Here is a 12,544-nt window from a genome sequence, read left to right on the forward strand (position 1 = left end):
AAAGTGCTCGATTCCATGGCCGTCACAACATCTGCTCGAATACGTTCGTTAGGACGTGGCCGAGTCGATACCGATGCGATTCCACGCGTCAACATAACTTCAAAATACAACTTCATTAAATGTAACTTCGTGCAGCGCACGTCTGCCCGTACGCTTATTCTGCTGCCGCGTCCAGTTGTAAATACTGTTTTTGCCACTGTGGTGTTGTATGAAGCGAAATACATCGTCGCCTCCCGCGAGAATAGAAGCTAAATCGTAACAATGCAAAAGTTTTTCGTGCTGCTGCTGCTGGCCCTGCCGGCCGTTCTGCTGACGGTGAACACCGGTAAGTTTGGCTGGGGATTGGTAAAACTTGTCCCCCAAGTGGACGAGCTCAACGTGGCAGCCCCGTTGTTGTCTCGTGTGCGGGGAGGGATTTGGTTTCGGGTTTACTTACCTCGGTCACTCCGTCACTCTCCCGTTCTGTGCAGGTTCGAGTCCGTTCGCCTTTGCCGCGGAAGACGAGCTGGACGAGGAGCTGGTCGATGTGGAGACGGAAGATGCCGCCGTCGTGGCAGACGAAACCGAGCCGGAGGATGATCTCGAAACGACCAAGTCGCCGGATGCGGACACGTATCTGCTCTTCACCCGGCCCCTGCACGCGTCCGGCTCGCAGCTCGAACTGCCCGCTGGCTATCCGGTAGAGTTCCTGGTCGGCTTCACGAACAAGGGCCAGTTTGAGGATTTCGTCGTCGAGTCGGTGGAAGCCTCGTTCCGGTACGCGATGGACTTCAGCTACTTCATCCAGAACTTCTCCGCCGTGCCGTACAACCGCGAGGTGAAGCCGGGCCACGAGGCGACCGTCGCGTACTCGTTCCTGCCGACCGAATCCTTCGCCGGGCGCCCGTTCGGGCTGAACATTGCGCTCAACTACCGTGACGGCCGCGGCAACCAGTTCAGCGAGGCCGTGTTCAACGAAACCGTCCAAATCACCGAGGTGGACGAGGGGCTGGACGGTGAGACGTTCTTCCTGTACGTGTTCCTGGCCGCGATCGTGATTCTGCTGCTGGTGCTCGGCCAACAGTTCCTCGGCTCGTACGGCAAGCGGAAACGCCCGACGGCGGCCCGCAAGGTCGTGGAAACCGGCACCGCCAGCACGAAGGACGTCGACTACGAATGGATCCCGTCGGAAACGTTGAAGCAGCTACGTAAGTTCTGGCGAGACATAGCAGAAAGTAAAACGGTGCACTAATTGTGTATTTTCCCCCTTTTTCCAAACAGAAAACTCCCCCAAGGGTGCTCCCAAGTCGTCCCCGAAGCAGAGCCCCCGGCAGCGAAAGGCGAAGGCGCACTAAACTCCCCGTGAGACAGTGAAAGACTCGCTCGCGCCCACTCACCCCTACGTGTGCTGGTGTGCACTTTATCACCACAACTCATCCCTTTTCCTCCCTGCTTTCCTCCCACCCCCATCCCACTCCGCTCTGTCACAGTGTCGTACAAACATCGTATCATTTTCCCATGTAGAGAACCGCAGCCGTGTTGCTACATTTTCATCGTCTCTCCCCTTGATGATACATCCTTCAGCGCATCAGGCAACTTAGAATGTAATTGTCCCCTTTCCCGCTGTGTACACTCGTGAGACTGCAACCGAATGAGAATGGTTAGAGAATAGAGAGAGACGGAGGAAGAGGGAGAAAAGCCCAAAAAGTGCAGCAATACTCCTTCCCTCCGCATCCCGTCAAAAAGAAGGTGTCACGGTGCATCAGGCAGCAATCAGACGTGTTTAGGCGCTTCCAGCAGCAACAACAGTAAGACGTTCATTAGACGGGCTTAATCCTCTTCTCCGTTACGATCACAGCTAAGCAAGCAGGCACAAAACAAGTTGAGTTAAGATTCGCGGAGATTTGGTTTTCCCATCCAGAGAAGGGCTCGTTCGGTTGAAATTATAATTACGTTTCTTCATGATTATTACGTTCGTCGGTCGGTAGTCGTTACTACGGCGCGCACCTCATCATCACCTCAGCGCCGCTGCAATGAGGCAACTGGGTATATCTTTACTCAATGGAGTCGATAGGAAAGGATTTTTTTTCTGTCATTTTTTTGTCCGTAGTTAAACTGTTTTTACTACTAATTTAATGAGAAGAAAGCATGTGAACACAGAGAAATAAAAGAGAAGATAACAAACAAAATAATGGCACTGCTTCGGTTCATGCGTATTGCAGAAAGAAACCAACTTTATAATGTGCTTCTTCTTCTTCAGACAAACAATGTAAAGCATCTAAATGCATTTTCAATGAGAGTCAAACAAGGGTTAACGACTTTTAAAATCAAAACTCTAATTTGTTATCTAATGGTATTCTCTCTCACAGCAACAGCATCGATGCTTGCACGTTGAACGACCGTGACCGAAGCGCCATCAGGTGGCGGGTGACAGAAGCAGCTGGAGCTTGCGTGCAAGAATGACAGCAACGAATTTTGCCGTTTAAAAAGCCACGTGGTGGTGGTTGCGTTTTGAAATTCCAGCTGCTTTATGCTTGCTTTCCCTGTCTGTCGTAACATTTCTAAGAAACACTCGGATATTTTAGTAATTCACATCCGAATGTGGATGTTCTTTCTTTAGGGCATTTTACTCGATTAAATGAACTCTTAACGGTCCTGCTCTCCTGTGAGATAACAGGTCCTGCCTTCGTCGTCATGTTTCCATCAATTCCATCAATTTAATCTTTCCAACAGAATCATTACCCCGATTACTGGCTCGATGGATGGATGGAGGACAGACCACCCGGGGACATCAGTGACGCTGATGGTGTTTGCTTCAGCCGCCAGCAGTGAGATAGTTTAACGATTTGTTTTTGAAGGAAAATCCCACTCCACCCGAGTCATCGTAATCGGGGACATACGCACAAGCATGATAAAGGATAAGCAAGAGGAATTCAACCTCACCGACACGAGAAGGGGATTGAGAACAACTTTATCAACCAATGGGGATGGTTACAAGCCCATCGTACGGGCCCCTTGTCGTGCCTAATCGACGTGTTACCGTGCGCCCCTGTGGAAGCTTAACAGCAAGATAAAGCTTATCTGGCCCCGGGAGTGGATAGGATAAGCGTGCGATCAATCCTGCGCCGCGCCTATATAAATACTGGGTCACTACGAACGCGCCAAGCGACAGCAGAAAGGATGTTGAAGTTTGTGGTTGTTTTATCGCTGGTGGCCCTTGCGGTGCACGCGCAGGATGCGGTAGGTTCGCCTTTAGTTCGCCGGTTTTGTAGTAGTCCTCCTCTTAGTGACACGATCCCTTTCATTAAAACGTTCACAGTCGCGGCCCATTATTAACACGAGCGGCGGCCAGATCCAGGGCATAACGGCCAGCTGCGGGCTGTTCTGTAGCTACTTTGCCTTCAACGGCATCCCGTACGCGCAGCCGCCGGTTGGTGAGCTGCGTTTCCGCAACCCCCGGCCGCACGGCGGCTGGCAGGGCGTGAAGGATGGCAGCGAGCACCGCAGCACCTGCCCGTCCGGCGGCTTCCTGGGCGGCGTGTCCGGCAGCGAGGACTGTCTCTACCTGAACGTGTACACGCAGAACCTGATCGGGTCGCGGCCGGTCATGGTGTGGATCCACGGCGGCTCGTTCACCGGCGGGTCGGGCAACTCGTGGATCTACGGCCCGGACAACCTGATGCCGGAGGACGTGGTGGTCGTCACGATCAACTACCGGCTGGGCATACTCGGCTTCTTCAGCACGGACGATGTGCACGCGGCCGGCAACTGGGGCATGAAGGATTGCGTGATGGCGCTGCAGTGGGTGCGCCAGAACATTGCCGCGTTCGGCGGCGACCCGAACAACGTGACCATCTTCGGCGAGAGCGCGGGCGGCGTGGCCGTCCACTATCTGGTGCTGTCGAACAAGGCGAGCGGCCTGTTCCACAAGGCGATCGCCCAGTCCGGCACGGCGCTGGTGCCGTGGGGCTTCCAGTACCGGCCGCGCGAGCTCGCCTACCGGCTGGCCGACCGGTTCGGGTACTCGCACGACAGCGCGACGCTGGTGCAGAGCCTGCGCAACACCCCGATCGAGACGCTGATCGAGACGCAGGAGGGCTGGCTGGACATCGAGATACCGCGCGGCTTCAAGCCGTTCGACTTTGTGCCGAACGCGGAACCGGTCAACTCGCCGGAGGAAACGTTCCTCACCCAGCTGCCGATCGACATCATCAACGCCGGCACGTTCAACCACGTGCCGTTCATTGCCGGGTACATGAGCATGGAGAGCCTGTTCATGGTGTACGAGCACACGATCGACAGCACGGTGTGGAACGCGTTCACGCGCAACCCGGACTACTTCGTGCCGCACTTCTGGAACATCCCGCACGGTACGGCCGCGTCGGCCGCCGTCAGCCAGGGCATCCGCAACGCGTACTGGCAGGACCGGCCGCTCGGCGACGACATCATGGTGGAGTGGCTGACCTTCCACACCGACCAGCAGTTCATCTACGCGATCGACAAGACGGTGCGGCTGCACGCACAGCGCTCCAGCGCCCCGACCTACTACTATCAGTTCAGCTTCGACGGCGATCTGAATCTGGTGAAGCGCGTGCTGATGCTGGGCAGCTGGCCGGGCGCAATGCACGCCGACGACATCCCGTACCTGTGGTCGGTGACGGATCTGACCATCTCGCCGATCCTGCCGACGAACCATGCGCGCACGGTCAGCAACCGGTTCGTGCGACTGTTCACCAACTTTGCCCGGTTTGGCAATCCGACGCCGAACGCGGTCGACACGCTGCTGCAGAGCCGCCAGTGGCAGCCGGTCACGGCCGCCACCGTACACTACATGGACATTGGGCACGATCTGGTGACGGGCGTGAACCCGAACGGCCAGCGGACGGCCGTGTGGCGCGATCTGGAGGCCCGCTACGCCAACGATCCGTTCCGCTTCCCGAGAAACTAAGCCCTTGGGGAGGGTCCGCGCATCTTCCTACTCATAATCTGAATAATGTAATAAGCGTGAGAGAGGGTGTGTACTGTTATTAAAAAAGATATTGCTTTTCAATTTACGACAGCCTGTTCTATCTTTTGTTTTATGAGCGTCATTTGTGGTCAGAAGTCGTGGAGATGCATCTCGAAGATTATCGACAAAAGACCTTCCACCTGGAAACATCGACAGGGGGTGGTTCGTACAATGTTTTATCTTGTTTTGGTCCCATCGGACGACCGTAAATCGCGTTTCGAGGATTATCAACATCGACTTGGGGGACTCGGGATTAATGGTCAGATGGGTGTACCAGCGAATCCAGAATGTAATTCTTTGGTACGCACGTTTTTGCGCATTCGATAAGACCCCGCCGTTAGAAGTCACCACATCGATAAAAGGAGCAATTAAGGAGACTATGGGGGGGCCTTTTTGGGCGAATGCGGATAATCTTCAACATCTTTAATGTAAAATCCCGAGGCGGATGACGTAGAATGACGTTGTAGCTTGGCAGCAAAATCATTTGTTTTGTTTTAATTCAAAGCAGTAATTCACACTGAGCTCTCTAGCGGCGTCTTATCAAGAGTTAATAAAATCATCGCCGTCATGGAGATTTGGGCTAGTGATGGGTAAAGTTGGCAAAAATCCGGAATCGACTCCGATCCGACTCCAATAACGTAGGAACCGACTCCAAAAGGTAGGCCGGCTCTGCATTGTACGTAGTCGTTCGGTATTGTCCGGAATCGCCCGGAGTCATCAGGAGTCGTTCTGAGTCGGAGTCATCTGGAGACATTCGGAGTCGTCCGGAGTCGGAGTCATCGGGAGTCGTTCGGAGTCGCCTGAAGTTGTCCGGAGTACACGGAGTACACAAACACAACGAAATTAAATGACTGATCACAAGCACATTGAACCGGATGGCTCCTGTTGACTCAACCGACTCCGATCGACTCTGGGCGACTCCGAATCCGGTGGAATCCGGACGACTCCGTATGACTCCGGATGACTCCGGACAAATTCGACTCCGAATGACTCCGGGTGACTCCGAACAACTCCGATTCCGGTCGACTCCGATCGACTCTGGACTGCTTCGAATGACTCCGACTCCGGTCGACTCGAGATGACTTTGTCTCAAAACGACTCCGGACGACTCCGGTGGAATACGGACGACCCCGAACGACTCCGGGTGACTACGAACGACTTCGGACGACTCCGACTCCAGGTGGAACTAGTGGTTCGGATTTTGCCGGAGTCGAAATCGTACTAACAATAGCCGGAGTCGGATCGGAGTCGTGGGTGCGCTCCAAAGAGCACAACACTAATTTGAGTTAAATCGACAAGCCAATCTTATCACAGCAGCAACACACAATCTCCAATTCCAAAAGTCCCCCAAAAACATAGCGACCTTAGTAGCAGATATTTTCCCGAAATGTCTACACAGAACAAACCACGAGCCCTTGGCATTGTGCTAGCGTTCCTCAGCGTCCTGACGCTCACGCATCTTCCAACCGCCAGTTCCCAGAGTGACCCCACGCGGCCTATCATCGACAGTCCGGCCGGGCAGGTGCAGGGTACAACGGAGTCCTGCGGTCTGTTCTGCACCTACTATTCCTTCAAGGGCATTCCGTACGCAGAGCCACCGGTCGGCTCGTTGCGCTTCCGCAATCCGGTCCCGCGAGCGAGGTGGACCGGCGTCCGGGACGGTAGCAACCATGGGTCCGAGTGTCTGCAGGTGTCCGTCGTTCCCGGACAGGTGCGGGGCGGTGAGGACTGTCTCTACCTCAACATCTACACCCAGCAGCTCGTGGGCCTGCGTCCGGTGATGGTGTGGATTCACGGCGGTGGTTACAGCATCAACTCGGGCAACAGTGTTGACTTTGGGCCAGAAAAGCTGGTCCAAGAGAATGTGCTGCTGGTCACGCTCAACTATCGGCTCGGTGCGTTGGGCTTCCTGAGTACGGGCGATCGGTACGCGGCCGGCAACTGGGGACTGAAGGATTGCCTGCAGGCCCTCCGCTGGGTACGGTCCAACATTGCCGCCTTTGGTGGTGACCCGGACAGTGTAACGATCTTTGGAAATTCGGCCGGCGCTGCCCTGGTGCATCTGCTCGTACTGACCGACGCTGGCGCCGGGTTGTTCCACCGGGCGATTGCACAGAGCAGTACCGCGCTCGTACCGTACGCCTTCCAGACAAGGCCACGCTTCTATGCCGATCGTATTGCGTCGGCGCTCGGGTTCGGCACGGACAGCAGCACGTACGTCGAGCGGCTGCGAACCATTCCCGCGGAACAGTTCGTTCCCTTCCAGGAGGCTACAGTTACCATCCCGGTGCCACGGTTTCTTCGTCCGCTTGACTTTGGACCCGTCGTTGAGCCGGGTGACGCACCGGACGAGGTCATCGTACGGCAGCGCCCGATCGAGCTGATCCGAACCCGGGCCCATCGGGTTCCGTTCCTCGTGGGGTACACCGATCTGGAGGGTGCCTTCTTCACTGCACTGGACAATGCGATCGATCCCACGGTGAAAGGACAGTTCAATGCGAATCCTCATCTGTTCGTGCCGTTCTTCTGGAATGTTGGCGCTGGTACTGCCGCCTCGAGTCAGATCAGCGGCGCGTTTCGCGAGCACTACTGGCAGAGCCGACCGTTGGACGCCAGCCTGGACTACGAGTGGACGGTGTACCAGTCCGACCACATGTTTGCGTTTGCCATCGATCAGACGGTCAGGCTGCACGCGCAAACGACGCCCGCTCCGCTGTACTACTACCAGTTCGCGTACGACGGGGATTTGAATCTGTACAAGAAGCTGTTCGGCGTGCAGCACCCGGGTGCGATACATACGGACGACCTGCCGTACCTGTTCCACATACCGGCGGCCATGCTGGAGCCGGTGTCGCCCGACAGCCACGCGAATACCGTGAGCAGCCGTGTCGTTCGGATGTGGACCAACTTTGCCAAAACGGGGTAAACAGGGCTTCGAAGCCGCAGACTTGCTTAATCACTATTAACTATCTCGTTTTTGTTCGTCCACAGCAATCCTACCCCTGGGCAGGACGCCTTGCTACAGAACGTGCAGTGGCCAACGGTCGGAGCGACGGGCACTGGGTACCTGTCGATTGGGCACGATTTGCTACCGGTCCAGCAAACGCCCAACCCAACTCGTATGAACCTGTGGTACAATCTGCAGCAAACCTACGCAAATGCACCCTTTGAAATATGATTTAATTGACTGTGGCGGTGTTGACTTACATGCGCGTTCGGGTGAATAAACTAATTAGCGAGCATTTCGATCGTTTCGTACAATGTTCTTTATACTTTGCGTAACGGGGCACGACTTTGAGTCGGCTTTGAAATCTCTCACAATCTCTCTCTCAGTAGCCCTGTGATGTTTGCATTTGGCTCCTCTGCCTTACGTTAAACGTACCTTCCTCATCGGAATGTCATCTACTTGGCAGCCTTCTGGTCGACGGGCGTATAGTACATGGAATCGATAAAGCACTTGGTGAAATCTCCAATCAGTTCGCGATCCGGCACCGACTGCGCGACACCGTAGATGGCCATCTTGCCCTCGACCGGTTTGGTGGGATTCTTCATAATCAGGGCCACCTTCGAACGGACGTCCTGGATGAACTTGTCCGCCACGCCTGCCTCGGTGTGCATGTACGTCACACAGATATGAATGCTGATTGGTGTGTGTGAGAGAGAAAGAAGAATTAGAATGTTACGGTGCAATGCTGCGAACACAAGCACACAAACACACTTACCCTGAGGGAAACTGGAGCGAGTTCAAATTCCACCCCAGATTGCTCAGCTCGCCACCGAGCAGGAATATATCAAAGTCGCGTGATCCAATCCCGATGACGCTTGTGGCCGGCGTGCCAAAAATGAAGATGTTTTTTATGGCACGTAGTCTGAAAGCACGGGGTTAATGATATGGATTAGCTTTATCCGTTTTTTTTGCACCCATTTACTTTCGCTGTGAGTCATTGATTTATCACCCTCCCTCACTTACTCTTGCTCGATGTAGCGCGTGGTATCGATGATACGCTTCGTCGCCTCCACGTAACCATCGAGTCCGAAGTTCATCATCGTGGCCCAGGTGGCGGCGATGATGCCGCCCGCCCGCGACCCATTCACCGTCGGCGAACCGTACACACCGCCGGGCCACTCGGTCGTGACCGTGTACTGGTAGTGCCGGTACACCTTCTCCGAGTACAGTATCACGGACGAGCCCTTCGGCGTGAAGCCGTACTTGTGCGTGTCGGCCGAAATGCTCGTCACGCCGGGAATGCTGAAGTCGAACGGTCGCACCGGATAGCCGGCCCGCTTCATGAACACGATCAAAAACCCACCAAGGCACGCATCCACATGCACCGGGATGTTGTACTTGCGGCCGAGCGCTGCAATCGCCTCAATGTCGTCCATCGTGCCGTACGGGAAGTTCGGGGCCGATCCGACCAGCATCACCGTGTTGCGATTGATCGCACGCTCCATCGCGGCAATGTCCACCTCGGTCGTGTCGCCGTTTACCGGCACCACCTTCGTGTAGATGCCCAGATACTTGGCCGCCTTGTCGAAGCCGGTGTGGGCCGTCACGGGCAGCACCATGTTCGGCTTCGTGATGCCGCGCTGATCGTTCGCATAGTCCCGGTACGCTTTGCACGCCATCATGATCGATTCGGTGCCCCCGGTCGTCATCGTACCGCAGGCCGCTGGCCCACCGTGGAACAGTGTCGCCGTCATGCGGACCACCTCCGCCTCCATTTTGCACACGCCCGGGAACACATCCGGATGGAGGGGATTGGTGTAGGACGCCTTACCGTACACCTCCGTCACGAGCTTGATCAGCTCGGGGTTGTAGTAGTACACGGCGCCGGAGATAAAACCCTCCTTCCAGCGATAGTGGCCGAGATCGAGATACTCGTCCACCTTCTTCAGTATCTCCGCCTGGCCCATGCTGTCGTGCGGCAGCTCGGTGTAGTAGTTGCCCGTCTGGCTGATGTCCTTGATGAAGCCGTCGTTAATTTTCTCAATCTCCGCATCGACCCGCCTCCGGACGGCCGGTATGAGGCGGGCCAGCTTGAACACCTTCTTCTTCGCCCGTCGGTACAGGCTCTCCTCCTGGAACAGCACCTGACACAGCCAGATGCTGCCCAGCACCGTGGTCGTCGTGATGGCCACAATCTGCCACGGCTGGCGACCGGTGAACACCCGATCGATCGACCCGGTCACTAGTCGCAGGTGAGGTTCCATATCTTAGCAGTGAACGGCTAGCTGATGCTGATTACGACTGGCGCTGGCAGTGCGCGAACTTGTCCCGCTGTGTGAGGCGGGAACCAGTGCAATCTCCGATAATGACACCGCCACTACTGATAAGAGCGATGCATGAGGCGATGATAATGGAAAGATTAACGCGTTCGCACTGCTCGTGGAACGGGCGTAAGAACGAAGCCCTGCCTGCCTGGACCTGGGGCAAAGTCTCCAGCGAGTACAGTGTCGTGAGGAGTGTTAAAATTCTTGCTGCAAAACAAAGGAAAGGTGCGGCCTACTGTCAGCAAATGATTGCTTTTGTGATTGGGATTCTGAAATGGGTGAACTTTTACTTACACACGTTAATCGAAGCTGTTTAATTGTATAATAATCTCATCATTTAACTGATTTCACAACAAAAAAAGCTAAAATGTCGTCAATAATCAACGTGCAACAGCTTTCCCTTCGTCGTCCTCGGAGGAAAATTGGAGGAATACTGCGCCCAGACAGCACACGTACAGGAAACGTCACTTTAAAAACGTAAACATGCACAGTGCGTGCCATATCATTAGCACATTTGTGACTACAATTTGCATTTTAGATTTTAAAAAATATAATGAGTTTAAATTAAAATGATTTGGTGAGTTAAACAAAACATGAAGTTAATTTTTATAGTATAGTACATTTATCTCGCTCAAAGTGTGACCGAAGCTTGTTCTTGCCGACGTTGACGTTTAGCCTGCACTGTAGCATTTTGACAGCGAGCTTGTAAATAACAAACAATAACAAGCCACGGCTACTTCCAGCGGCGTTTCGATTCGGCATCAAAAAACGAATCACGGGATTGGTAAAACAAACGAATGGTGAAATGGCTACCATAACGCTGTAAGTGCAAAGCGCTTTTTACATCACCCTACATTAGCATACCAACACAAAGAGTAATCCTATTCCTTCACCTTCCAGCCCCAGCGCGGACTGTACGAAGTTTTGCCGCTTTTGTCTGTCGGAGATTAATCTGCTGAACGTGATCGGTCCCAGCGCGGCCGAACAGGAATCTCACGGGGAGTTGTTCCGGCTGGTGAAAACCTATCTGAAGCTGGAGCTGGTTCCCGCCAAGGACTTCCCGAGCGCGGTGTGCGAGATGTGTATCGCGCTGCTGCACGATTTCGACACGCTGTACCAGAACGTGCATGACCACCGGTACGCGCTGCGGTTGCTTCTGGAGACGCAGAAGAGCGAGGACGTAGAGTCATCGATTCCGGTGAGCACGATCGAACCGAACCTGGTGGAGGTGTACGAACCGCCGCCGGTGGTGCTGATCGACACCGGGAACAACGTGGTGGAGGTGAACACGGACGATCAGATTGTACTGGAGGATGGCAGTGTGGAGGGCGAATCTAACGAACAGGAGGAGGCACAGATCGATGTGTACCATGTCGATGGTCAGCTGCAGCACATCGTCATGGAGGGTGGCACGTACATCGATTTACAGCCCTACCGGCCACCGAAACCAGCACCTGTACCAATCGTAACACCAGTACCACGATCACTACGTACTAATAATGTACTGAACACTTCCCTCCCGAACCGCGGTTCGCAGATGCAGAGTAGAAAGCGAACCAACGCAGCGAATGCAACTGCTGGGGCGGCTCATTATTCTAAAAAATCCACGACAGTCTCCTATCAACCGGTTCCGATGGGCACGCCCACCCGGACGCTGAACGGAGAACCGGCCAGCCAGCGCCCATCGTCCTCCCAGATGCAACGACCGAAAGTGCAGCAGCTCGACACGGCCGCTGCTCCGACGAACCATCATCTGTACCGTTGTCCTGCCTGCGGCAATCTGTTTGTCGAGCTAACCAACTTTTACAACCACAGCTGCACGAAGGCACCCGCGCAGGATGGTGTCGCCGTTGCCAGCAGCAACAACCAAAGCCAACCGGCCCGGACGGCGGGCTCGGCCGTCACCATCACGAGCGAGGGCCAGCGGTTTCAGTGCAACCTGTGTGACATGTCCTACCGCACGAAGCTCCAGTACCAGAAGCACGAGTACGAGGTGCACAGAATAAGCAATGAAAACTTTGGCATCAAGTGTACGATTTGCCACAAGCTGTTCTCCCAGCGGCAGGACTATCAGCTGCACATGCGAGCAATACACCCGAAGCCGGGCGTGAGCTTCGTGAAGATTCTGTAATCGAACGCTGTAGTATTAATTACCCCCCTTAGGGTATGTGTGTGTTTGTGTGTAAAGTCAGCGGGGGGACATGGCAACAGCGGTGTTCCGAATTTCATGAATTGACGAATAAACTTAACTTCTACGTAACACATAAAACCGAAAAACTGACCAAA

The 12,544-nt window shown here is 54.5% G+C and overlaps 5 protein-coding genes across 5 annotated transcripts; 4 read left to right on the top strand and 1 right to left on the bottom strand.

Moving 5' to 3' along the window:
• Window positions 1-35: 35 nt before the first annotated feature.
• On the top strand, window positions 36-2,171 carry LOC120908853 (translocon-associated protein subunit alpha). The gene is made up of 3 exons (XM_040320301.1): window positions 36-325; window positions 471-1,187; window positions 1,261-2,171. Exons 1-3 carry the CDS (start codon window positions 262-264, stop codon window positions 1,332-1,334), a joined length of 855 nt encoding a protein of 284 aa, XP_040176235.1. The 5' UTR covers window positions 36-261; the 3' UTR covers window positions 1,335-2,171.
• A 986-nt stretch (window positions 2,172-3,157) lies between these two features.
• On the top strand, window positions 3,158-5,033 carry LOC120897667 (liver carboxylesterase-like). The gene is made up of 2 exons (XM_040302689.1): window positions 3,158-3,219; window positions 3,299-5,033. Exons 1-2 carry the CDS (start codon window positions 3,160-3,162, stop codon window positions 4,925-4,927), a joined length of 1,689 nt encoding a protein of 562 aa, XP_040158623.1. The 5' UTR covers window positions 3,158-3,159; the 3' UTR covers window positions 4,928-5,033.
• A 1,318-nt stretch (window positions 5,034-6,351) lies between these two features.
• Window positions 6,352-8,223, top strand: LOC120898715 (bile salt-activated lipase-like). Its single transcript, XM_040304928.1, has 2 exons — window positions 6,352-7,909; window positions 7,979-8,223. Exons 1-2 carry the CDS (start codon window positions 6,375-6,377, stop codon window positions 8,163-8,165), a joined length of 1,722 nt encoding a protein of 573 aa, XP_040160862.1. The 5' UTR covers window positions 6,352-6,374; the 3' UTR covers window positions 8,166-8,223.
• A 6-nt stretch (window positions 8,224-8,229) lies between these two features.
• LOC120898716 (sphingosine-1-phosphate lyase) lies at window positions 8,230-10,679 on the bottom strand. The gene is made up of 4 exons (XM_040304929.1): window positions 10,553-10,679; window positions 8,958-10,465; window positions 8,710-8,856; window positions 8,230-8,627 (listed from the first exon to the last, which is right to left on the bottom strand). The coding sequence occupies exons 2-4, from the start codon at window positions 10,196-10,198 to the stop codon at window positions 8,390-8,392; spliced, it is 1,626 nt and encodes a 541-aa protein (XP_040160863.1). The 5' UTR covers window positions 10,199-10,465; window positions 10,553-10,679; the 3' UTR covers window positions 8,230-8,389.
• A 49-nt stretch (window positions 10,680-10,728) lies between these two features.
• Window positions 10,729-12,544, top strand: LOC120898718. The gene is made up of 3 exons (XM_040304931.1): window positions 10,729-10,835; window positions 10,896-11,080; window positions 11,159-12,544. The coding sequence occupies exons 2-3, from the start codon at window positions 11,064-11,066 to the stop codon at window positions 12,387-12,389; spliced, it is 1,248 nt and encodes a 415-aa protein (XP_040160865.1). The 5' UTR covers window positions 10,729-10,835; window positions 10,896-11,063; the 3' UTR covers window positions 12,390-12,544.

This window comes from Anopheles arabiensis, chromosome 2 (assembly GCF_016920715.1).
Source record: "Anopheles arabiensis isolate DONGOLA chromosome 2, AaraD3, whole genome shotgun sequence".
In the NCBI taxonomy this organism is placed as follows: Eukaryota; Metazoa; Arthropoda; class Insecta; order Diptera; family Culicidae; genus Anopheles; species Anopheles arabiensis.